Genomic DNA, 27463 nt, shown 5'->3' with positions numbered 1-27463 from the left:
CACTCTACACCCTTAACCACCGGCTTCAGATAGCCCTATTTTTATCGGACAAAAGCCAATTTAGAAATGATTGAGATATCCCAATTTCGAAAGGAAACAAGATTTGGGTTCCTTTTGTTTCTATCCCTGTCTTCGAAAATATCCTGTTTTTCAGTTTTTCTATAAATGGTTAGGAGAAAGAATTATCGTTTCCGTTATTTTCGATTGATTGCGTTTATTGGCCTACCAATTAACTGTATTTGTGTTTAGGTTTCCGAGGGGGACTACTCCTAGATCATTCGGAAATGAGCTGATTAGATCTTTCAGCGAATATAAGCTTTTGACAGAGGTTGGAATGCATTACCAGTTCCTGAATGGTTTGCTTCGAAAGTAGAATCAGCACAATATTACCAGCGGCATTTAGAATTTGAATTAAATTTACCAACAAAAAAAAGATTTAAACAAAGATCAAAGCGCCCCTCCTAAAGCTAAGAAGGCACACGACACACACCGCGTTCAAAAGAGATTGTTACAATTAACTTCAATTAAATACAATAGCTCATTTGTGTAGTTTCTGTGTTCTGCTGGACGCTGTTTGAACATAAAAAAAAATCATTACCTTAAAATTACCTTAAATTGCAACTTGGAGCAATTGAAGGATTTTCCATCCTCTAGCATTGCTCAGCATGTCTTCAAAAATTGCCATGTGGATTGATTTGGAATTGTTTTGAATATTGAGTTGGTTTTATTGACTAGGGTTTATGTTCTGGTCTGGGACTCCAAGGTGTCCCATTCCAGTCTCCATTCCTTATTGCTCCACTGCTTGTCAAGTGAGACTTTGAATGTTAGCTATCTCTATCAAAGAGTGTAGAGTAATAAGCATTCAAAGAATTGTTTATCTCTATCTGTAAAGGACAAGTTGCAGCTTATTGAGCTCTGAAGCAAAAAGTTAATAGCAGTAGGCTGCACTTTCAGGATATGATGAGTGGGATGTTCAAAAAGCAAAATGAGCTGTGTGCATACTGCTACTAATGATACTTCTACTGCTGTGATTATTACTACTATTGAGACAAGGGATATGAATGTAGAGCTTTCAGGAACGTGTAGTCTGATGCTGAACTAAATCAAAACATACTATATGATTGTAGGTTGTCAAAAGGGTGTATCAGCAATATATATTAATAGATAAATATCCCAAAAATTTTCTATCTCCACCTGTAAAAGGACGAATTTCAGCTTGTTTAGCTCTGAAGTAAATAAGTAAATAATTAATTGCAATTGATTCTAATAATTGCTTTTGAACGCAATAATAATGATAATTGACCATTAAGTGCCAAAAATGATAAAATCAATTGCAATAAGTTTACTGAACACAGTTAAATAAACAAGTTATTGACGCAAAATATACTAAACATACAAACTATTTTACAGACGAACACACACAAAAAAATGTAACAATTGGAAAAAAGAAAGAAACAAATAAAAAATAATTTTCATCTATTGTGTTCAGCCAGTGTGGTCTTAGAACTTATATAACTTTTCTTTAGAAACACTTCATGGATGGCAACTGTCACTGGAAAGCTTGGAACCCCTATACATTTTCTTGGGATGGGGGGGAGGCTGTGGTGGAAAAAATGAAATATCAGGCTGTACCCTTAAAAATTCTCAAGTTGGAGATTTTGGCATAAACATTTTTCTAATTTGATGCTCTCCCCTCCCAACTCGGTGGAGGAACAATATAAAGAAATTGCACTCAGCATGTAACGTCAAAAATAACGAATTTTGAAGGGATATTCAGTCACCCTACACCCACGGACATTTCCAGTGGCCTTGCCTGTAATAGTGAGTTTCCAACTGTGCAATACTTACTTAAATAAATGAAGTCATATTTTGCAAAATTAACCCCCCCCCTCTTTGTGAAAAGTCATAAGATTTTTTTGATTAAATCACAAAATTTTCTGAAAACTGCTAAATTTGTTTCTACGGTGTCATGTTTGTTTTAGGAGGTGATGTTTGGGTTCTGGTAATTCGCGACGTCAAGGCATCTGATGCTGGCATCTATGTATGCGAAGTCAACAGCAATCCTATTCTAAGATCTTTCCACACGCTTGAAGGTAAGAAGATAAGTTATTATTCGTCTTTCCGCACTTCATATAGATTAGATACTCGTTTTGACCTAAATCAGCCGTTCATGCATCGTCATGCGCAAGCTGAACAGGGCTGGATAGAAAAGAACTAAAACTGAAAGACTTGCAATCTTAAAGAGAACATTCCCTGTGACTTTTACGATGATCTTGTTTGCGTGAGGGGTAGTGGCTGGGCAGTTGACGCACAAACAAGCGATTTTTCTTAGAATGAATGGTATTATCTAACGAGAAGTGGCGACGTTTTTTACCAGATAAGTCTCCAGGATTTTGCTTGCGGGAGAGGGAAGCGGTTGGGCAATTGATACATAATATAAAAGGGTTTTCAAAATGTATTAACTGATCAGAACAATCTCAAGTTTTGAAGGGAGTAAACTCCACATTCCAAAAAGCCTCACCCCCCCCCCCCACAGTTTAAGAGCATGCTCTACACCATTCTTTATTCATGTTAGAAATTAAATCGTCTTCAAAAAATAAAAATTCCTTAGACCACACTGTTTTTCCATTTCCATTTCCATAAACATTTGTTTTGGTTTTGTCTTATTTATTACCATCAGTGCTGGGAGTTTTGTTTATGATGTGAGTTGTTCTTATTTATTTCTATGGCACTTGGTATTAACCAAGTGACTTATAGCAATCGCCAATTCTGTCGGTCTCTCTGTCGGTCTGTCTGTCGGTCCCGGTTTTGCTACTTTAGGCACTTCCAGGTAAGCTAGGCCGATGAAATTTGGCAGGCGTATCAGGGACGGGACCAGCTTAAATTAAAATTAGTCGTGTTCCCAATTTGACCATCTGGGGGGGGGGGGAGTGGGGGGCCGGTTAATTCGGAAAAAATAGAAAAAATAAAGTATTTTTAACTTATGAATGGGTGATGGGATCTTAATGAAATTTGATGTTTGGAATGATATTGTGTCTCAGAGCTCTTATTTTAAATCCCGACCGGATCTGATGACATTGGGGGGAGTTGGAGGGGGGAAACCTAAAATCTTGGAAAACACTTAGAGTGGAGGGATCGGGATGAAACTTGATGGGAAAAATAAGCACAAGTTTCCGATACATGATTGACATAATCGGAACGGATCCGTGCTCTTTGGGGTAGTTGGGGGGGGGGGGGGGGGTAATTCTGAAAAATTAGAAAAAATGAGGTATTTTTAACTTACGAACGGGTGATCGGATCTCAATGAAATTTGATGTTTAGAAGGATATCGTGTCTTAGAGCTCTTATTTTAAATCCCGACCGGATCTGGTGACATTGGGAGGGGGAAACCTAAAACTTGGAAAACACTTAGAGTGGAGGGATCGGGATGAAACTTGGTGGGAAAAATAAACACAAGTGCTGGATACATGATTGACATAAACGAAACGGATCCGCTCTCTTTGGGATAGTTGGGGGAGGGGGGGTATTTCTGAAAAATTAGAAAAAATTAGGTATTTTTAACTTACGAACAGGTGATCGGATCTCAATGAAATTTTATATTTAGAAGGATATCGTGGCTCAGAGCTCTTATTTTAAACCTGACCAGATCTGGTGACATTGGGGGGGGGGGGGAGTTGGGAGGGGGAAACCTAAAACTTGAAAAACACTTAGAGTGGAGGGATCGGGATGAAACTTGGTGGAAAAAATAATCACGAGTCCTAGATACATGATTGACATAACCGGAACGGATCCGCTCTCTTTGGGGTAGTTGGGGTAGGGGTTAAGTCTGAAAAATTAGAAAAAATGAGGTATTTTTAACTTACGAACGGGTGATCGGATCTCAATGAAATTTGATATTTAGAAGGATATCGTGTCTCAAAGCTCTTTTTTAGATCCTGATTTCATCTGGTGACGTTGGGGGAAGTTTGGGGTGGGGGAACCTAAAATCATGGAGAACGCTTAGATTGGAGGTATCGGGATGAAACTTGGTGAGAAAAATAAGCAGAAGTCTTACATACGTGATTTACGTAATTGGAATGGATCCGATCTATTTGGGGGGGGGGGGGTTAATTCTGAAAAATAAGAAAAAATGACGTATTTTTAACTTACGAAGGAGTGATCGGATCTTCATGAAACTTCATATTTAGAAGGACCTCGAAACTCAGATCTCTTATTATAAATCTCAACCGGATCAAGCGTAATTGGGGGGGGGGCAGTTGGGGGGGACCGGAAATCTTAGAAAATACTTAAAACGGTGAGATCAGGATGAAACTGGATGGGAAGAATAAAAACCTGTCTAAGATACGTGACTGACATAACCAGACCGGATCTGCTCTCTTTGGTGGAATTGGAGGGGGGGTAATTTTGAAAATTGAGGTATTTGTAACTTACGAAAGGGTGACCAGATCTTAATGAAATTTGATATTTAGAAGTATCTTGTGCTTTCAAGTCCTTATTTTAAATTCCGACCAGATCCTGTGACGTTGGGGGGAGTTGGAGGGGGAAACCGGAATTCTTGGAAAACGTGAAAATTTGGGTATTTTTATCTTACGAATAGATGTTCGGATCTTAATGAAATTTGATTTTTAGAAAGAATTCATGTCTCAGAGGTTTTATTTCAAATCCCGACCAGATCGTTTGACATTGGAGGGAGTTGGAGGGGGAAATCTTGGAAAAACACTTGGAGTGTAGGAATCGGGATGAAGCTTGGTGGATAGAATAAACAAATGTCCTTAATATGTGATTGACAGAATCGTACTGGTTTCGATCTCTTTGGGGGAGCTGGGGGGAGGGGTTCAGTGATTTGGTGAGTTTGGTGCTTCTGGACGTGATAGGACGATGAAAATTGATTGACGTGTCAGGGAGCTGCACAATTTGACTTGATAAAGTCGTTTTCCCAGATTCGACTATCTGGGGGGCTCAAGGGAGAGGAAAAACTAGAAAAAAATTAGGTGTTTATAACTTACGAGTGGGTGATCGGATCTTAATGAATTTTGATATTTAGAAGGACATCGTGACTCAGAGCTCTTATTTTAAATCCTGACCGGCATTAAGCCTCTTATTTTCCTTTTTAAATCAATCTATTGATTCATAGAATTTTGTTAGAGCTCATTTCATATGATCTCTTGGCTCTTAGCTCTTCTCGCCTCGTCACATGTGCCATATGAGCTCTTAGCTCTTGTTTTTTTCGTGTGTTTAGTTGTCGTGTTTTTTTTGTGTGTCATGTATTCAAAAATCATTTTTTTTCTCTTTGTTGTTCGTATTTTTTTTCGCCGAGAAAGGTTCCCGGACGTGGGGCCGAAATATTCAGAATATTTTAATTTTTTTAGTTAAAGTGTAGTTTGTTTTTATATTTTTTCACTGCTTTGTCGAAATTAAAACCTGTTTTCTTTTTGCTTAATTTTTCTTCAAAAAATAAGTGCTTGAATCGTACATTAAATTTTTATCTGCACGGGTAAGCTTGATTTTTTCTTTTGTATTTGTAGTTTCGGTTTCGCTTCCGTGTTTCCATTGTTTAATAATTGACTTAATGCCCAACCCCTTGATTTCCACTTACCTCTTTAATAGTTTATCATCAACACTGTGATCATAAGGTCATGTACACGAATTTAATAATATTAATAGCACTGATCATGACAATAACAATGGAATTGATGGAGATTAACTTCAACTGGGTATTTTTAATAGGTTCAAGAAGATAATAGTACAACTTAGAGTTAAGCAATGGAGTTCATAAATGTAAACAATGAAAAATTTGCATGGTTTATAACCCTTGCACTTAGGGCTTTGGGGGTTCATGTCAATCCCGGAGGCATAGTTATTAGACCTTTAAACTATTTTTGGTAAAATGTTTTTTTTTCAAATTTTTGATGAGTTTTAAGGAGCAAGGGTGTCTAAAAAGGCTTGGGGAGAGGAGGGGGCTGGCTTCTGCCTGATCACTTTCCAACATTTCCGCAATACATGCTGAAAGTTCTGACTTAATACACTAAGCCGTTCCTGACGTAATGCTGATATTCCCTTTTACAACCAGCATGCACATAGTGTGCATTGATTTTTTTTGTACACCCCCCTCAGCATTTCTTGAAAGTTCTACCTTAATACCCTAAGCCTCTTTGGATATCCAGGATCAAATATCCCCCACCCGTTCCAAAAAAAACAAGCCTGTGTTTAAACAATGGTCAACTTGCATAACTTACAATCCTTAGGAGCATAATCATTTGACGCTTAGACTATTTGGAATTAAATGGCTATCACAAGATTTTGATCAGCTTTTTTTTTCGGGGGGGGGTGGAGGTCAGCTAAAATGGGTGTGGGAAGTGGCTGATCACCCTGTGATGACTCTTAAAAAGGGCACTGGAATTTCTTATTTCATATCAAATGAGTCCTCTCCCAGGTTTCTACTACCACCCGTTCCATATGAAACGGCTATGGGAGAAAATACACTGAAACCCTATGGCTCATCATTAAAGGAGCTCAATTAACTCGACAGAATATGCTAAATTTTGTGAAACCTCGGAAAAAATGTGACTTTTCTGGCGTAAAGACTTTTTTTTAACATTTGCCCCCCCCCCCTTTCAATGAATATCTGAAGAGGCGCTGTGGATTCTCAAATAGCTCTCTATTGAAAATACTGATCTATCCTGACTCTGCCTAGCGTACCTTTGACACTGTCTCGAGTTATTATTTGTGGGATCTTTCTCCAGAAGGGTCTGAGTCTGTGTTCGACCATGGGACCAAGGAAAGGCATTCATCTGATATTCATTATTCAACCTGATACTTCTGCCAAAACTTTCATGTATTAAAGCATTATCAATAGAATATTTCGAAACACATTACATGCAAACCGAAATACGTTTCGGACTGATACAGCGTCGATGGCTGTCTTCTACAAGTACTTAAATTCACCTCCTTCTCTAAAGCTTTCTCGTATTGTGCCTCCAATTGCCCAACCAACAAGACAGACATGAGGGTACAAAGCTCGGTCAAATTATCTTGAGTCTGGCACGCCGAGAACAGAGTGCTTGAAGAACAGCTTCATTCAACGTTGCACTTGTATCTTGAATGATCTTCCAGAGGAAGCTATCCTAAAAGTTTCTCTGGTGCCGCGAATTTAGGAGTAAAAATAAAATAAAAAATGTAGCACCTATATTCACTAAATGAAGTCAGGCTTCCTGGGATCGCTGTTTGAAAAATCATTCATCATTGTTTTGCTGGTGCCATGAATGTTATGATGGTCGATGAATGTTATGATGGAATGTTATGATGAATGTTATCCAAGTCGCTGAGCCTTAATCATAGAGATAGAAGAAAATATTAGAAGCCATACTCTTCCTAGTTTTTGCTGTTTTTCGCTATTTTCGATGATTTACCTCATTGGCAGTTAAAAAGCTGTGAATTTTGATTCTATTGGTCAGGCATACATATTTTTTTCAGTTCCGGGGGATTTCATCCCTGATAGTTAGTTCAAATGACCCCCCTAGAAGAATTTATTTGGTAAATAAGCTTAATTCTTCCTATTCCTCAATGCTACAGGTGTATACCATAATAACCCACGTCATAACCGTTCAATACAAGCGACTAATTAATCGCATCAATAAGAAATGCAGACAAATACCAGAAAAATACATTAAAGCGATTCGTACTATGTACGATAATAACACTGCTGCGGTTAAGGTAGGAAATAAGGCTAGCAGCTGATTTTGTATCTAATCAGGAGTTAATCAGGGTTGTGTCCTATCCCCTTTTATATAGTTCATTTTGATAGACTTTGCCTTAAGGAGCACAGGAAGGGCAATGGGATAACACGGAATCAAATGAGGAGGAACAACTTTCCTGGACTTAGATTATGCTGATGAATTAAGCATTCTAGATGAAAACTTGAGCAAAATGAATGAACTTTTAGAGGTTTTGTGAGTTCAGCGTGTGATAATAGGTTTGAAAATTTTAGTAAAGTAGACTAAGTCGCTAAGGCTAGAAATAAGTGAAGATGAAAAGGTGACGTTTGGTAACAAAAAGATTGATCAGGTCGACAGTTTCGCTGGTATTCTTAGTAAAGACGGTAGGAGCAGCGAAGAGGTTAAAAGTAGAATAGCCAAGGCTCAGGGTGTTTTTTCATAGGTAAAAAAAACATTGGAAGAACAGGAAGATAAGTCTGCAAACGAAAACTAGAATATTGGAATCTACAGTGCTGACATCGGTCAAATACGGTTCTAAAGCATGGACTCTCCGAAAAGTGGATGAAATTCGCTAGATGTTTTCCAGATAAATTGCCTACGAATTGTTCTCGGTACCCGGATGACTAACCATATTCAAAACAGTGGGGTGTATGAAAAGTGTTTTTCAATCTCGCTTTCTTGGGCGATAATGAGGAAAATGTTGAGATGGTTAGGGCACGTTCTTTGGATGAAGGATGAAAGATTGCCGAAGATTGTCCTTTTCGGCCAACTGTCTGGGGCTAAGCCGAAGGTCCGCGGTCGGGGTGGAAGGATGTCATAAAGAAAGATTTAGGGGAAATTGAAACTTACTGGGAGGGTGTAAAAAGGAAGGTTTTGAATAGATTGAGATGGAGGAAGAGCTTGCGTAGCTCTGTTAACCTCAGGCAGATTGGTGCTGTGGTGGGTTGATTGTAGTAGTAGGAATGAGAAATGCAAGTTAATCTTGTTAATCTTGAAGGGTAGCTGGCTAGATTCTAATGACCGATTGTGCGTCAAGAAATTTCTATGAATGCCGCCACGTCCAGTTTATAGCCCAAACCATCAGAATAGCACTTTTATCTGAATTTTTTCCCAAAACTCAAAAAAGAGTTGAAAGATATTATTTCAGTAGCACTGATGAAAACATGGAGAAAAAATATAGCTCATAAAAATATTTCCAGGTTTCTTTAAAAATTGTCTAAAAGAACGGAAGCATCGCCTGGAGAAACTCGCTAGTCTTGACAGAGGTTAGGTTGAAAATAGATCCATTATATTCAGAGCCGTTTCTAAGGGAGGGAGCAACTGGGTCAATTGCTCCTTTTTGGCTGGGGGATTGCGCATTTTGATCAAAATTTTCAATTTGAATAGTCATTTTCTCTTATGTTTGAGTTAGGGGTGAAGAGTGCTGTAATTTTTTTGCCCCGGGCGCCACCAACCATAGGAACGGCTCTGATTGTAACAAAAAAAAATTCAATTCCCCTTATATTTTGAGTGTCCTTTGAACAACGAAATTGCTCCCTAGATTTTGAAAAAAAACAACCCTGCCACTAGCTTTTACGAATTGACACCATCCTAGGATTGCGCTTTTTGTGTTAATTATCATCAAAAGTTGAGCCGTTGACGCAAATGGTATGAATACGTGCCAAAATGTGTGATATGAGATGGCACTCATGGTCTATGAGGAAATTTTTCAAAATTCTCAGTAATTTGTTTCGCAGTAAATTTACTTTAATGATACCTATTTAATAATAATCATTCTTGAATCACCTCGTAAGTTTTTTCACTTGACTTTTTTTTTGCGAAACATATTTTTAAACTTTCGATTACTGGGGCTATCGTTTCCTCTTGCTGCAGCTAAGGCTGCAACGAAGATCTGTTACTTTAGCTAAATCAAAAGTTGAGTTGTTAATGCTGGATGACATGGCTCTTTGTCCCCATGGTATTCACGGTCTATATCTGAATCTTGCATTTTAGTTAAATTATCGTTATGAATGGAACCATTGTCCTCGCCCGGGAACTTTGGAACAGTTGTGAACAATAGCGTAGTTTTATTATTCATGTGGGCAGTCATGCATTCTAATAGCATAGATTAAAAATGATTTAATCCATAAATAGATTAAAATGCATAGATTAAAAATAGATTAAAAATGTAGTTTATCTTAATTGTTTATTTCAACTTTTTTTTTATTTCGTTGCATCGCAACATTACGCCATTAAAGCGTACCAGGAATTTTCCCATTTTAATTAGCAATCACCTGATCAGTTTTAACTAAACTAAGACAATTCCATATGTTTTGTGTAAAAATAAAATTAAAAATGTTAATATACTGAATAACTTACATCAAACAGTTCGTGGTAACGAACTGTAGTAAGGAGCGACCCGGCTCAATAGAAACCAAAACTCTAAAAAATGGAAGTTTGAGAACAATAGCTACATCAAAAGAATCGCATTTTAATGCTGATTTTAAACATATAAGTTTCATCAAGTTTAGTCTTACGCTCCAAAAGTTACGAGCCTGAGAAAATTTGTGTTATTTTAGAAAATAGGGGGAAACACCCCCTAAAAGTCATAGAATCTTAACGAAAATTACACCATCAGAGAACCCTATTGTAGAAGTTTGAAGCTCCTATCTACAAAAATGTGGAATTTTGTATTTTTTGCCAGAAGGCAGATCACGAATGCGTGTTTATTTGTTTTTTTTTTTCTTTTTCCCAGGGGTGATCGTATCGACCCAGTTGTCCTAGAATGTTGCGAGAGGGCTCATTCTAACGGAAATGAAAAGTTCTAGTGCCCTTTTTAAGTGACCAAAAAAATTAGAGGGCACCTAGGCCCCCTCCCACGCTAATTATTTCCCAAAGTCAATGGATCAAAATTCTGAGATAGCCATTTTATTCAGCGTAGTCGAAAAACCTTATAACTATGTCTTTGGGGACGACTTACTCCTCCACAGTCCCCGCGGGAGGGGCTACAAGTTACAAACTTTGACCAGTGCTTACATATAGTAATGGTGATTGGGAAGTGTACAGGTGTTTTCAGGAGGGTTCTTTGGTTGGGGGGAGGGGTTGAAAATAGGGGGATATACTGGGGGAACTTTCCATCGAGGAATTTGTCATGGGGGAAGAAAATTTCCATGAAGGGAGCGCAGGATTTACTAGTATTATTTTGAAAAAAAACAATGAAAAAATAAATAGGAAAAAGTTTTTTTTTCAGCTGGAAGTAAGGAGCAGCATTAAAACTTATAACGAACAGAAATTATTACCCATATGAGGGGCTCACCTCCTCCTAATACCTCGCTCTTTGCGCTAAAGTATTTTTAGTAATGTGAACTATTTATTCTACGGCTTTTGTGATTCAGGGGTCATTCTTAATGAATTGGGCCAAAATTTAAGATTTAGTGTAAAGAGAGAGGTACTGACGAGGGGGCGAACCCTCTCATATGTGTAATAAAAACATGAGAATAAAAAATTCTTTACGTAAGCTAGTTTATAAGTTACGTATATCTTTTACTAATAAAAAGATTCGTAAAAAATTAAAAGTTCTAGTTGCCTTTTTTATTAACCAAAAAATTGGAGGGCAACTAGGCTTCCTCCCCCACTCTTTTTTTCTCAAAATCATTCGATCAAAATTATGAGAAAGCCATTTAGCCAAAAAAAAAATAAAAAAAATAAATGCAAATTTCGTTTTAATTATTTCTCTGCGGAGAGCCAAAATCAAAACATGCATTGATTCAAAAACGTTCAGAAATTAAATAAAAAAAAACAAGTTTTTTCAACTGAAAGTAAGGAGCGACATTAAAACTTAAAACGAACAGAAATTACTTCGTATATGAAAGGGGCTGCTTCCTCATCAACGCCCCGCTCTTTACGCTAAAGTTTTTACTGTTTTAGAAAGAAGAGTTGAGAGAAAGAGTCAAACTTTAGCGTAAAGAGCGGGGCGTTGATGAGGAAGCAGCCCCTTTCATATACGAAGTAATTTCTGTTCGTTTTAAGTTTTAATGTCGCTCCTTACTTTGAGTTGAAAAAACTTGTTTTTTTTATTTAATTTCACCAGAAACGAAATAAATATAAACTGCGATTATATTTACAATAAAAAAACCAAAAATATCAACCTGAAATAGCTAAAGAATGGCTATACACGATTTGAATAATCTAGAACAGTGGTTTCAAACCAATTTTGGGCCATACACCACCTAAGCATTTCTATAATCCTGATGCCTCCCCCCTCGTAACTTTTTAATTTCTTAACTAAAATTTTTACGCATATTCACCTTAAGAAAGCTTAAAAGGCAATTTACTCGTTTTTTACGGGGGAGGGATTGATCTTTATGTATATTTTACGCCAATAAAGAATATTATCCGGATAAAACCCCTTTTATACAGTGCATGTTTTTGTTGCCATACTATCATATGTCTTTTTTGCTCTTTAAATGTAGATGAATGTGTTGCCATTCACGCGAAAAATGTCTCTCTTAAAAAAACAAGGCTCTATAGTATAGGCAGCCAAGGGGTGCCCGTCCTGCCCATGACCTGTCAAAATATCATCATGCCCCATGTTGGGAGCCACGGAGCTATAATCACTTAAAAACCTAGTTAAACCAGGATTGCATTGAAATAACATTGTTCGTTAATATGCTTGCCTGCATAAAAGTGTGGGGCCTGGAGAACATCTATGGAGAGAATTCGCCTGAATTTACCTAATTTGGGTTTTGACCCAACAACACGTTTTGGTAGATAGGAAACAGACAGAAGTCGTTTTGTTGCTCTGCAACTCAGTTAGACATTTCATGGTTCACCCTAAGTATGAGGTACAGTAACCATAGCTACAGACCACTGATCACCCAACATAATAAATAGCACTGGAACAACCAAAGTAGTGGTGTTATATTGCAACCGAATTTAGATATATCGATTTTGGGCTAAATTAATCATAACTAAAGACTGCTGATCACAAATAAAACCCTAACAAAGCAAACAAACTCGATATGTTGCTCTGCAACCCAACTAGATAATTCAAGTTTGACCTAAAGGGATCATTGCCTCCGATTGAATTATGTCTTACCATATGAAGTGCTGCATTTTAACCCCTTGTCTATCTATATATAAAAATAAGTTGTCTGTCCGTTACGCCAGATTATATCTTATCTATATATAAAAATGAAACTAAATTGAAAAGCAAACTGAAACTAAAAATGTAGAAACTGGAAATTGCATAAATATTTCTATATATTTTGACAATAGATTAAAGTAATTCGAAAACCTTATAACAGATATTTATAATTTGAGGTTTATTTTAAATTGTTGAGTGTTAGCAGGCTTGGCACGTAAAATTTTTTCTAACAGTCAATGTTAGAATGAACACTGACAAATTGAAAAACATTGAAAAAGATAGAATGTTACCAAAAAGCAAAACCAGGCTTGCGGTTCAAAGAGAAAGGGCCAGATTAAGAATGTGCAATTTACTTCAACGAAGGCGTGTCGAGGAACTACCAGAGCAACGCGAAACCAGACTTGCTTCTGAAAGAGAAAGTAAAAAAAGATGGTGTGCCGAGGAATCACAAGAACAGCAAGAAAACAGGCTTGCGGCTGATACAGAAAGTAAGAAAAGAAAGCGTGCCGAGGAATCACAAGAGCAACCTGAAAATTATCGCCTGGCATTCAGGTACAGCCCAGTCGATGATTATAGTAGATGTGTTCAAATCGGGACTATGTCTAAAATTTGTCCCTATTGCAAGGCCTTGAAATTCAATGGTGAAACAATGGGAATGTGTTGCGCCTCAGGAAAAGTTAAATTTCCTCTATTGGCTGCACCACCAGAGCCATTGAAAACTTTGCTTACTGGAACTACGTCAGAATCTAAGCGTTTTTTATCACAGATCAGAAAATATAACTCATGTTTCCAAATGACGTCGTTTGGTGCCCAAATCGAAAATCCAGATCAATTTATGCCTACTTTCAAAGTAAAAGGGCAAATTTATCATAAAGCAGGGTCTCTTCTACCATTCTCAGGAGAGAATCATAAATTTTTACAATTGTACTTCATCAGTGATAGAAATTCTGAATTGAATGCACGTTGCGAAATTTCTCCCAACGTTGAAAGGACAATCGTTTCCCAATTGCAACATCTTTTCCACGAAAATAATATTTTAGTGCGTCTGTTCAAAACAGCCATCGATTTGATGCCTACTGATCCGCATAAAATTGTTATTTCCGCTGACAAAACGCCTCCTGGCCAACATGTGCGTAGATACAATGCTCCAACTATTGACGAAATGGCAATCGTTATGGTCGGTGATCAGTTTTTACCTCGAGATATTATTCTTCATAACCGAAACGCTCAGTTGGTAAGAATTGCTGAAACTCATCGATGCTACGATCCCCTACAATATCCTATCATTTTTCGAGATGGAGCCGACGGCTATTACTTTAATATTAAATTGATGAATCCAGCCACTAACAAAGAAATGAATAAGAAATGCAGTGCCTTAACTCCGTAAAGGCAATCAAATACATATGTAAATACGTCAACAAAGGCAGTGACATGGTAGTTTTTGGCTTGCAGTCCGAAATCAAAGATATCAACGAAATCGTACAATATCAGACTGGAAGATACATAAACAGTAATGAAGCTGTTTGGCGAATACTTTCATTTCCGATACATGAGCGTAGTCCAGCTGTTGTTCACTTAGCGGTACATTTACAGAATGGTCAACGTGTTTATTTCTCGGACACCAACGTGCAACAAAGAGCCCTGAATCCACCGGATACAAAGTTAACTGCTTTCTTTTCGCTATGCAAAAATGATTCTTTTGCAAAAAACTGCTGTATACTAAAGTGCCTTCGTATTACACGTGGAATACTAAAAATAAAGTATTTGAACGTCGAAAACAGGGTAAGTCAGTCGACGGCCAACCTACCATCTTCAAAGATACCACGATAGGAAGACTCTAAACCGTTCACCCCAATCAACATGAATGCTTCTTTCTACTGAATACTTCAACATGAATACTTCTTTCTAAATGCTTTTGGTGAATGTACCCGGTCCGACGTCCTATGAGTATTTGAGAACTGTAAACAGTACTATACATGACACTTACGTAGTGCATGCCAAGCTCTGAATTTATTGGAGAATGACCAACACTGGGATAACTGCATCAATGACGCGTGCGAAACGTCAACTCCAAGTCAAATTCGTACATTGTTTGCCATCATACCAACAACTTGCTCTCCATCAGCTCCTACAGAGTTATGGGAAAAATATAAATCAAAAATGTCCGAAGATATACTCCAACGAAAACGGTTAGAGACGTCAGATATGACTTTTGATTTTACATCAGAAATTTATAACTGCACTTTAGTTATTATAGAAGATTTGTGCGTATGTATGGCAAACAAACCTCTTCAGGATTTGGGAATGCCTTCACCTAATCGTACCGCTGCTGTCTCGACATGTGTAGAATTGGATCGTGAACAAAGTTACAGTACGAGTGGTCTATTGTCGTATCTACAAAATAACATTTCCAAGTTAACGTCAGAACAAAAAGACATTTATGATACGATAATTCATTGCGTCGATAACAACGTTGGAGAAATTTTCTTTTTGGATGCGCCAGGAGGTACTGGTGAAACGTTTGTGATAAAACTGATTCTGGCATCAATTCTATCAAAAAAAGATATAGCGTTGGTAATTGCGTCGTCCGGAATAGCCGCAACGTTGCTGCCTGGTGGAAGAACTGTTCATTCCGCTTTGAAATTGCCTTTGAATTTGCATTCTACAGAAACTCCCACGTGATATATTTCCAAATCATCTGGGATGGGTAAAGTATTGCATCAATGCAAACTTATTATTTGGGACGAGTGCACAATGGCACACAAAAAATCGCTCGAGGCTCTGGATCAATGTTTGAAAGATTTGCGAGGGAATTCGAAACCCTTTGGCAGCACATTAACATTGCTTGCGGGAGATTTCAGGCAAACATTACCTATTTTACCTAGATCAACCCCTGCAGACGAAATGAATGCTTGCCTGAAAAATTCTAATTTATGGGCACACGTAAAAACATTAAAATTAACTACAAATATGCGTGTCTGATTGCAAAACGATGACTCTGGTCAAACATTTTCAGATCAATTACTGGCAATTGGAAACGGAAAGCTCCCAGTAGACTCAATTTCAGGACGTATACAACTACCTGCTGAATTCTGTAATTTAGTGACGTCAAAAAATGAATTGATTGAAAAAAGTATTTCCGAATATTCTAAACAATTTTAAAAATAATAAATGGCTAAGTGAAAGAGCGATTCTTGCACCCAAAAATATAGACGTCCACGAAATCAACAATATTGTTTTGACCAAGATTCGAGACCAGGCAGTCCTTTACAAGTCAGTCGACACAGTTTTGGAACCAAATGAGGTGGTTAATTATCCATCTGAATTTTTAAATTCCATGGATCTTTCAGGGTTTCCACCACACGTGCTACAACTAAAAATAGGCGTACCAATAATACTGTTAAGAAATATCAACCCACCAAAGCTTTGCAATGGCACGCGACTTGCCGTAAAAATAACAATGGAAAACGTAATAGAGGCCACAATCTTGACAGGGCCTTTTGAAGGTGAGGCTGTTCTTATTCCTCGCATTCCCATGATTCCAACGGATCTACCTTTTCAATTTAAAAGATTGCAATTCCCAATTCGATTAGCATTTGCAATCACCATCAACAAAGCTCAAGGTCAATCATTAGAAAAATGTGGTATTGATCTTAATACTGATTGTTTTTCCCATTGACAATTGTACGTTGCATGTTCGAGGGTCGGTAAACCTGACAATCTATTTATATGCAGCGACAATTGGACAGCGAAGAATGTTGTATATTCGCAAGTTTTACGCAGTTAATTTGTATTGTATCTATCTATCTATCTATCAATATAAAAACGAGTTGTGTGTATGCATGTTTGTTTGTTTGTAAAAAGAGCGTTTGCATATGACGTCGTTATTAGTACATAAGGCTTTGTATATGCACAGACAATGGGAAAGCCAAGAATGTTGTATATTCGCAAGTTTTACGTAGTTCAAAACACATATATAAATCTATCTATATTCATAGGTGGTACACAGGGACACAACTACAATGGCGCGTAACTAATATGGCGCGTAACGACTTACGCGCGTGGGGGGAGCTTGGGGGGGAGCGAAGCGCCCCAACCAACTAGGTGTTGGGGTGGCGCGAAGCGCCACCCCAACAGCTAGTACTGTTATAAAAAAAAGGGAGACAATTCAGGTACACAAGCTTAAGCGACCATGCCATTATGCTCAACTTGATAGAGTCCCGAGCAAAAATTGGCTTATACATTAGTTTTAAATTTGCTAAGATTGCCTAGGCTATCTCACTGATTTACTTCAGGTCTGTAAGAATTTAAGCTTTATTCGTATTCATGGATTAATTTTTGATGGCCAATCACATCATTTTTCATTCTTAGGGTACATAACTTACTTTAAGGAATGTATATATATATATATATATATATATATATATATATATATATATATATATATATATATATATATATATATATATATATATATATATATATATATATATATATATATATATATATATGTATTTTCCGATGTGTACACTAAATTTTGTTGCATTTTTGTCGATTTGATACTTTCATATTTTTGCACCTTTTGTGCATAATATATTAATGATGACCTCCTCTTTTATGTACATGTCGGGACCTACATTTTAAAGGGGAAGTTTCGTAGATGATTCGTCGGAACATAGTAAAAAACCAACCAAATAGTGTCAGCAAGGCCGGACCTAAGAAAAAAAATAAATAAAAAGGCTTGTCTAACTCGTAAAAACATAACAAAATGAATATAAAACAATTTTTTATTGTTAATTTTTTTTGTAAAGATACTCCTCCCAAAAAAATCTTCTGTCACCCCTTCCCCCCTAAGAAAAATTCTGGATGGCCAGAATTCAGACCTTGGGTGCCAGGCAGCGGAATGATCCAAATATGATATCATACCCCAGAAAAGCAGTTTTCAAAAGATGCATGTGTTGTATCGTCTCTTGTCAAACACGCTGCAGGAATGTACTGCAGGGCCGACGCAGGGACCATAGTAGTCAAGAAGCGTCGATAATTCTTAAATAAATAATAAATAAATCTCTTGTCAAAACATGCATGCGTTATGTCATCTATATGAAGGTGCAGTTTTTGTCAAACATTGGATTATGTTTGAAATACTATGTCTCTTTAATTGCAAACAACACCTAGATTCCCTTCTAATGAGCCCTTACTTAAACAGCTCTCTGAGTCTCTGTTTCAGTACCCCACTATTGGTGAAGAAGAAAGAAGAGGGGGAGAGGAAACCAACCTTCTTGGACCTTGGTTCACAACCCCCCTCCATGACCCCAGTTTGCCCCCTCCCCTAGCTGAAATTCGCTTTTTTTAAACTTGTCAAAACTAGAATAAGCCTGCATAATTCAAGCACCCACAGAAACTAATCAGTATTCTTCAGTTGATATTTTCCTTTATGGTACTATATGGCACAATTTTCAGTTTTCACCGTCATTTTAACTTGATTTGTAACTCGATTTAACTTGATTTGAGTTCAATTTTGTAAATTTTTGTCTTATCTTATTCCAGCCTGACAATTTTCTGAATTTGCTTATTTACACCGATAACATACAGTCCAAACACAAGGAAGAAATTAAATGCGTTGCCCGTCATTAACACCAGAATTTACATCATAAATTTTTTTATATATATATTATGATGCAATAAATTATTAACTCTAAGTTACGTCACCTTTGATTTAATTATGAGTTTTAATATGTTCAGAATTATTTGAAAATTCAAAAATGCATAAATCTTCTCGCAAATCTTTGAATCTTTCTCCTAAATTAAAACCCCATTTAAGAAACTAAACAAATTAAAATTGCTTTACAAATTAGAGCTATAAAGAAGACGCAGCTACTTGTCTCTAACCATCTTTACAAACGAAAATGACATTAAATGTTGCTATGAATGAAGATGATATTAAAGTGATAGTTTTTGTTGTAATTATTATATTAAGCCTACTAATAATGTTGGCAATTATTGGATACTGTTGTTTCAAGAATCGTTCAAGAGATCCAGATTTCTCTAAACCTGGTTCATCTTTTGCAAAGCCTTATAGATTCGTCTGACCAAAACTTAAATTTTTTTATGGAATTTGGCTGTTATTGGCACAGGTTCTCCGCTTTCAACTAATCGTTACATGTGCCAAATATTTCAAAATTCAGAATTGAACATTAAGCTACACCCTAATGGCACCCTAATCTGTATCCTTGAGCATATCCTTAGCTCTTTGGTCTCTTGCTTGGGAGACATCGAGAAATGTATATTCGTGTTTAATGTGTTTCATTCGTGTTTATTATAGTAAATGTATATTTGTGTTTAAGAATTGACGAGATCATAAACAACTGAGTATTTATTTGACATTGATGACATTTGACATAGATTAATCTAAAAAGATGCATATCAAGCCGCGCATGGTAATGGAAACAGAAAGTAATGAGCGTCGCAAAAAATATACCATGGCTTTACTAGTAGCTACACTAATTTACCACAGTAACAGCAGCTAAAAGCGAACATGACCCAAAGTAACCAAAAAAAAACGTGTTTTGAAAAATATCTACCAAGTGAGAAAGATTTTTCTTTCAAAGGTTGTTCAAGGATACTACTAATAACTACTCACCGCAGCACCAAGCCACCTGAGGCTAACACAGTTATTCTCGCTCCTCCTTCATCCCAGTCTCTTCAAAACCCCCCTCCTTACACCCTCCCAAGAAGTTCAGGCTTTCGAGGATTTGGGAAATAGCTTAAAACTCCTTTTAATGGTGGACCGAAGTAAAAAGTGCATCGTTTGTATTATCATGGTCAAAGACCTTTATCTGGAGGTTTTGAGCCTTCCGTCTTGCAAAAAAGAGAAATCGATTTTTTTGAAAGGGTAGCTGTGATCTGTTTCTTTTTTTTTCTGCCGCGGAAAGCTGGATTCTGTAGGGTCGAAGAGAGATGTTTAATACACATAGAAAATTTGCATTAAATGCTTTTTACCAAATTTTTAACTTTTAGAGTTTAATAATGCCTCAAGAGCTGCTGCATGAGAAAATTGGTAATTTTTTTTCCAATTACCAATAATTATTATTTAAGAATTAACGACGCTTCTTGACTACTAAGGTCCCTGTGTCGGCCCTGCAGTACATTCCTACAGCGTGATTCGATCTCTGGATCCCGTATTACCAAGCTAAGGTCAAATCCACTGCGCCACCACAGGACCACAGGTAATTACCAATAATTACCAATTACCATGAGTAATTTTAAACTGACGGGAAAACTAATCCTAGAGTATTTCGAAAACCTCTAATCAACTTGTTGAATCTTCAACTAGCCTAAACTCGACCGGAAACTCAAAAGATGCCTTCCATTGTTGCTTGAGCAAGGTTTTGGATTATAAACGTGTTCTTTTTGGTTTTTCTGAGCTTGTTTGTCGAAAATTTTGCTAGAAGTCAATAAAAAATTAAACTCTTTATTGAGTTCAGACAGAAAGCTCTGTGTGTGCCATCCTGGAGGGCTACTTCTTCTTGTTTGGATTAATATCGTGATGATCTCGCATAATCTTATCACCGAAACAAACTTCCGAGCCCTGTAGTGTGCTGCTGCTGCTGAGTTTGAACTCCAGGTCACGTATTATCAAGTTGAGATTACCGTCTCTGTAGGACCTGGAGTATGTTCAACTATACAAAAACCCTATGAAAGGAAATTTTGATTTGAATCTAGGGGGATGTTCTTGGGCCAAGTTAACCTCGAAAGATACTATAAAGAAACTAGAGCCTGAGCTTGTTTGTCGAAATTTTTTCTGGAAGTCAATAAAAAATAAAACTCTTTACTGACCTCAAACAGAAAACTCTGTGTGTGCCATCTTGGAGGACTGCTTCTTCTTGTTTGGATTAATATCGAGATGATTTCGCATAGTCTTATCACTGGAAAGAACTTCCTAGCCCCGCAGTGTGCTGCTGCTGCAGAATTTGAACTCAAGGTCAAGTATTACCAAGTTGAGATTACTGCTATTGCAGGACCTGTAGTTATGTTTTAATCAGAACTATATACAGAACTATACAGAAGTCCTAGGAAAATTAATTTTGATTTGATCCTAGGGCGATTTTCTTAAACATACTAGATGAAATTAGCATAGAAATCATGAAAATCAGCCACATGAATCAGCATGAAATCAGCGAAAAAACCTGAACTTCTTGGGAGGGTGTAAAGAGGGAGGTTTAGAAGAGGAAGTTTTGAAGGTCACGTGTTGTCAAGTTGAGATCACCGCCACTGCTGGACCTGGAGGCATGTTATAACTATACAGAAGTCCTATGAAAGGAAATTTTGATTTGAATCTAGGGGGATGTTCTTGGGCCAAGTTGACCTCGAAAGAGACTATAAAGAAACTAGTTTTCAAAATTATGTCAAATCTAAGCAATATTCTAGTATAGTACATAGGATAAAGGATAGATCATGTAGTGCCATTAATGGCGCATAGACCTAAAAATTTCCTGAAAATTTTACAGAAAAATTTACCAATTTTATATATTGTTTATTCGTTTTACCTAATAATTACCGAAAAATATTTACCGAAAAATTCACCAATTCTAGATATTGCTTATTTTCTTTTACCTAATAAAAACCCATTATAGTCTCGGCCTTCCGATAGCACTTGAGAAACATGCCAGTTTTCATTTGGAGAACGGCTCTACAGACATAATTTCAAAATTCGATCAATTGTGAACGTAAGAGACACTCCATGTTTATATTTGTTTTGTTTTTTTCTAAATAGGGAACAAATCTCAATCGAACTTTACTCACAAAGAGGCTTTTGCCTATCTTTAAAAAAATTAATTAAAACATATAGCCCAAGCAGCAGCAAACTGGCGTCGTGCAGCTCCATGCTGAATTTGAGGCTTGTGCTTCTTATAATACCCTTGTCAGGAAGTTCTATAATGAACACGAAAATAAGGGTGGGGATAATACATCGTCTACAATGCTTGATGTGATATTGCAAAAAAGCAATCCCTTAATACTTTCATCAGCTGGACTTTAGGAAGTATATACCCTAGCTTTAAGTGCAAGAAATACATAAGATTTCTGTGATGCGTTACAAAAGATCCTATTTTTTTTTAAAGAAAAACTCATCGTGTTGATTAAAGGCAAAAGGGTACCCTCAGAAAAGTTTCAGGGGATGGGGGGACCCAAGACTCCAACCGAAATTGTGGTAAGATTTATCGCTTCCCAATATCATAACAGGTGCAAACTAGTCTTCATTCAATTTCTTAAGCCTTAGAATAGGGTAAATAAGGACTAGAGATAGGAATATTCTAAGGGATTATTTTACACTCTGATTTCATTCCTGCAAGCTTCATTGAAGAGCCCTAGATAAACAGATTTTCAATATCTCAATAACCCCTAAAATAGGCTTTTGCCAAGATATTTACCTTTCTAAGGGTGCATACTCAAAACTCACCGTGTCTGCATAGATACCACGTTTTGATTTTATAATAGTCATGCAAAATAAACCTTTTGGGTAACCGAACAATTCTTTTCCTCAAATTGAAGTCAATTGAAATTATTTTTTTTTCGAAAGATAAAATCCATCATATTCATCGCAAATAACCCACAGAACTTCTTACAGTGGCACGTACAGACGTTGCGTCTGTTTTAGCCTTTAGTTATGTTTAAAATAATCGTGCTTAGCTTTTTCAAGGATTTTACTATATTTTATTGTTTTTACTATATTTTATGTTTTTTATATATTTCTATATTTTATATATTTTATTTTATATATTTTATATATTTCTATATTTTATGTTTATACTTTTACTATATTTTATGTTTTTAGTAATATCGATCAGCCTGCAACCTCCAGGATCTTTATCAACATTTTCAAACATCACTCTAAACTCTGATGTGAACTTAGACCATGAATTCACCGAATGCTGTCGGGATCTGAATGTTTCTGATAAATGCTTAGGCTTCTGTAATCTCAGAAAAATTATTGATGGTCAAACAGGCGAAGAACCATTTAATTGTGAAAGTGATTTCAAACAAATCGTAAGATGCATGGCAGGTAAGTAATTTATAATAGTAGTTTGATGAAAAACTTTATTCTGCTACGAAATTCGGCTGCTACTTCAATGGAAAATGTTTTGATGATTGAACTTGGGGCATTTCAATTTTAAAAGTAATTTTAAAAGTAATTTTAAATAATTCGTAATAATAGACATAATAGACGGTATTACAATACCCCATCGCAATAATAAACAGTAATACTGGGTCGTGGGGTGAAAAAAAATCTATTAGAAACTTTCACCTGTGAAATTTAGCCATGGCTATAATAAGAAAAAAATATTGATTGTCAAAAAAGTAAATATCATTTTCAATACGAAAGTAGTTGTAAACAAATCGTAAGGTATATAGCATGTAAGTGAATATATCAAAGTATTTGGCGTTGGTTTAATAAGAAATTTTATTCAATAATAGAATTCGCTCGTGAAATTCAACTGTGAAATTCGGTTTTGACTTCAATGGTAAAAATTATGAGGGTCAAACAAGCGAAAAGCTATTTAGTTGCGAAAAGATTTGTTATTTTTTTTTTTTTAATTGTGAGAACCTGTTCTAAGCAAATTTATACAATATTTGGTGGTGATTATTCAAAAAACAGTATATTACGCAATGTAAATTTTACTAAAAAGTAGATAAACTAAAAAATGTCAGCTTTCTTGACTATTTTTAATGTTTTCTAAAAAATTTGCAATTTTGCGATAAGCTCTGTCTTGCACCGACAGTGAAAGATGCTTATATTGTTGGATTCATTATTTTTGTAATTGTCCATATTTGAAAAAAGTATTACTTAGATGTCTCTTAGAGAGTAAGCGAAACTTGTTTTAAAAATAAGGAAATATTTTATGTATGTTTTCTACGTATTCTTTTGTTAGGAAAAAAAAAACAGATTTTAACAAAGTTAATAAATTTTAACAAAATCAAATTTTAACAAAATAATCAAAAAAAAAATTGATTTTAACAAAATCAAAAACAAATTTTAACAAATTTAACAATTGTTGGTTCACCAACACAGCTGAGTTCGAAATAAAATGAAAAAAAATAATTTTTTTTATAATTAATTTATTTTTATAATTAACTTATTATTTTTTATTAGTTTATTAGATTTATTAGTTTTATTAGTTTATTTTTATAATTAATTTAAATTATATTTTATATATTTTTTAATTATTATATTTTATATTTTTTTAATTATTATAATATATTTATAAAAAATAAATGTGCAAAGAATGTGGATAACTAAGTTACAAGAGCGGAAACTGGCAGTAATGTCGAACCCCCTCAAAAAATAAAAATACCAGCGCAATAGCTAAACAGGCCTTGGCATTTCTTGGCGGTTTCCCGACCTTTGTCATTCCATTCTTTTTCAGAAACTGAGATCTTATTACCCATAAGATTAGACAGCAAAAATAAGGAAATGGCATTTCGGCCATAAAATGTCAAAGAATTTTTAAGAATTACTTTTAATCTGTACATTTTCAAACATGCTAAGAATATGGGAAGTGTCCACCTTTTTTAGTGTCCCGTACTCTTTTTTCTAGCACCCAAAATTTTTTGTGTAATAATTTTCAGAGTGTTTATTTTTGGATTAAATTAAATATAAATTTTTGCACAATAGAAGTTTTTTTCATAAACTGAAAATAAGGAGCAACATCAAAACTGAAAAAGAACCGAAATTATTTCGTTTATGAATGGTACTTCTTCCTCCTTAGCTCCTTAATCTTTATGTTAAAGTTTTTTATTACTTTAATAAAGTTCTTGTTCCAATCAAACGGCCCACCCATGATAAATTTCTCTCTCCACAGAAAATTCCTCAATGGGGATTTTCCCATGGAAAATTTCCCCCGGGCAATTTCATCCTCGCTGTATATTCCCCCCGGAAAATTTTATGTGGATAATTTTGCCTGGAAAATGCGGCTTTCTCCTGGAAATTTCAGCCTACTTTCATCTGTAAAAAAAATCGCTTGTTTTATTTACTTTCTGATTGTTTTTCGGATCCTGCCGGAAATCTCCCCTTCCTTGGAAAATTTTCCTGGAAATCTTTCCCATTGGAAAGTTTCGGCCACGAGAAGTTCCCCTATGGGGAATTTTTCACGAGGAAAATTCTTCTCGTCCGTTCGAAACCTCTGCTTAAAATGTTTGCAGGGTAGTTCCCCTGGAATATCTCCTCATGTAGAATTGAGTTGCCAAAGATAAAGTAAGACAAATAAAGAGAACTTCATATAGGAATCTTGGCAAATTTCCCCTGGAAACTTCACCCCGAAAATTTTCCTCCCCACAAAAATCGTCCATGTGAAAAATAAACCCCCTTTCTCATGCATAGTTTCTATATAAAAAAATAGCCATAGGTGTTTGTTGCTTTATATGAATGGCCTGTATAGCCATGGGTATAAAGCCCAGAAGGCTCGTGGTGTAGAGTGTTTGTGTTCTTATTACCCTTAAAAGAGCGAAAAACGTGTTTTATTTTCTCACTAGGGGCCTAATTTGTTATGGTTCAGGGGGGGGGAGACCCAGTTTGCTCTCCCCCTGCTAAAGCTTAGTTTCTTCAACAATCATGTTAAAACTAAGGTAAACCTCCATAATTCAAGCATTCTCAGAAACAGGTTTTCTTTAGTATGTCTTTGAGTTTATGGTACTGTGTGGCTCATTTTTTAGTTTGTTCTGTGATTTTAGCTTAATTTTGGGAAAATTGGCTCTAAATCCCTCCCCCCCTTCAGGATTTTGGTGAAATTACGTCACTGTTTCTCTGCCACAGAAATAGTTTCAAAACGGAGCTTTTGAATTCAAAATTATTTTTAGCCTATCTTGAATGCCTTTCTTCTGCATACAATAGTTCCTTGTTAAAGCAAGAATAGCTTCAGATAAAATTTAAAGTGATTTAATTAATTAAATTAAATCAATCAAAGATTAAAATTAATCCCTTTTGGGTTTGAAAGCATTTTTGGGTTTGAAGGCATTTAAAATGCCTTCAAAGCATTATTTTATATTTAGGAGTTAGATTTTTTTTTTTTTGTTAGGAAAGAGTGGTTGCAGAAGGCTTATTAAAAGATTTTTATTAGAAGGAGTGGTTGTGGGAGGTGTGGTAAAAAAAAATTATTGGGAAGGAGTGGTTGTGGAAGGGTAAAAGATGCAAATACCGCTAACGTGACTTTTAAGGTTCTTCAAAACATAACAATTGCTACCTTTGCAAATTTCATTTTGAATGTACTATGGTACACGCTTTCTTATTTATTTTAGTTGTAGAATTTATAAAAAATAATAAATAAGCAATTCCATTCCCTACTTAATACTTTTTACAAATATAGAAATTACTGCTGGGTAATTCTTTTCCAGGAAACTGGAAACCTGAAAGAATTCGTCAATTTTTAGAGGCGGCCAGAAAAAAAAAAATAGCTTTTAGCATACTTGGAGATAGAAACTTCAGTTATTTTCAGCATTTATTCTACTTTTTATTCTTTGGCCAATCTATAAATTTTTTTCATATTTCATCCAAACAGTTGTTGTAGGTATACCAATCATACCCACGGCAGTGCAAATCAAAAAAGAAAAATAATTAAAATAAAAAGTCAGAAAGGTCATCTATTGGCAATATCAAGAAAAGTAGCAACTGATAGATCCTTAATAAAAAAAAAATGTATCACATGCAGGAAATGGCCTTTGATATTTTCTTAGTTTGAGCCTAGTAAAGAATGAATCAAAGGAATCAGTCAGCGAAATCGCTCAAATATGACATCACTCACTTAGACTTAGGTCCTCCCACGCCTGAAGGCGCATAAGGCAGCAACTGTGGTTCGCCACGATGACCTGTCCTGAGCCATCGACCAAAGCTCCTCTATCAAAGACCTTCTCTAACATCCTGCCAATGGTCATTTTGGGTCTCCCTGACTTGCAGAGGCCAAGGGGTGGCCAACAGCATATGTCATGTGGCAGCCTTCGATCGCCCATTCGCACCATGTGCCCCCAATACATCCATCATCGAAATATGACATCATACCACAGAAAAGCAACTTTTCCAAAGATATGTGTGTTATATCATGTTTTGCATTTTATTTCAATATTATATTTTATTACTTACAAAAAACACGTTGCCATAAAAGTTAGCTTTCATACGAGCCCTTAATCATCTTTTTATGTTCCAGTGTCCCACCAGCGGCGAAGAAAAAAGAATAACAAAAAATTAGACACGTCATTGCCTTTCGTAGGAATGGATGATCTTCCTTGTTGCTCAAGATGGGCAACTGTAATTCTCTTGAACGGGATTTTGGCTATGATAATTTCAATGATACACTTTTTGTTTCAATCCGACACCCTTTTTGTTGGGTTTCAGCACTAATTATCTATTAGGTTTCATCAGATATCTCACTCCTAGCAAAATACTTATGGTGAGGGGTTCCTCAATTAAATTGGCTATCTAAAAATACCAGCCCGCTCGCACAATGTTGCACTATGTCATTGGATTGAATTGAATAATACTCCACCCGCACTTGGATTAGATTGGATAACGCTTTACCCGTTCAATATCATTGGCTATCGTCAACCTTTAAGAAACCAAATCATCTGATTCGATGGC

General features: G+C 36.1%; 1 protein-coding gene across 1 annotated transcript in view; it reads left to right on the top strand.

Annotated features, from left to right (window-relative positions):
- LOC136041461 (Ig-like and fibronectin type-III domain-containing protein 1) overlaps nucleotides 1-27463 on the top strand; it is a 259166-nt gene that overhangs the window by 47242 nt on the left and 184461 nt on the right. The window contains exons 5-6 of the mRNA XM_065726145.1: nucleotides 1983-2093; nucleotides 22673-22900. Coding sequence (XP_065582217.1) covers nucleotides 1983-2093; nucleotides 22673-22900 — 339 coding nt within the window. The remainder of the gene's footprint in view (nucleotides 1-1982; nucleotides 2094-22672; nucleotides 22901-27463) is intronic.

This window comes from Artemia franciscana, unplaced genomic scaffold (assembly GCF_032884065.1).
Source record: "Artemia franciscana unplaced genomic scaffold, ASM3288406v1 PGA_scaffold_23, whole genome shotgun sequence".
Lineage (NCBI taxonomy): Eukaryota > Metazoa > Arthropoda > Branchiopoda > Anostraca > Artemiidae > Artemia > Artemia franciscana.
The sequence above is the reverse complement of the archived record's forward strand: the minus strand, read 5'-3'. Positions and strand labels throughout refer to the sequence as shown.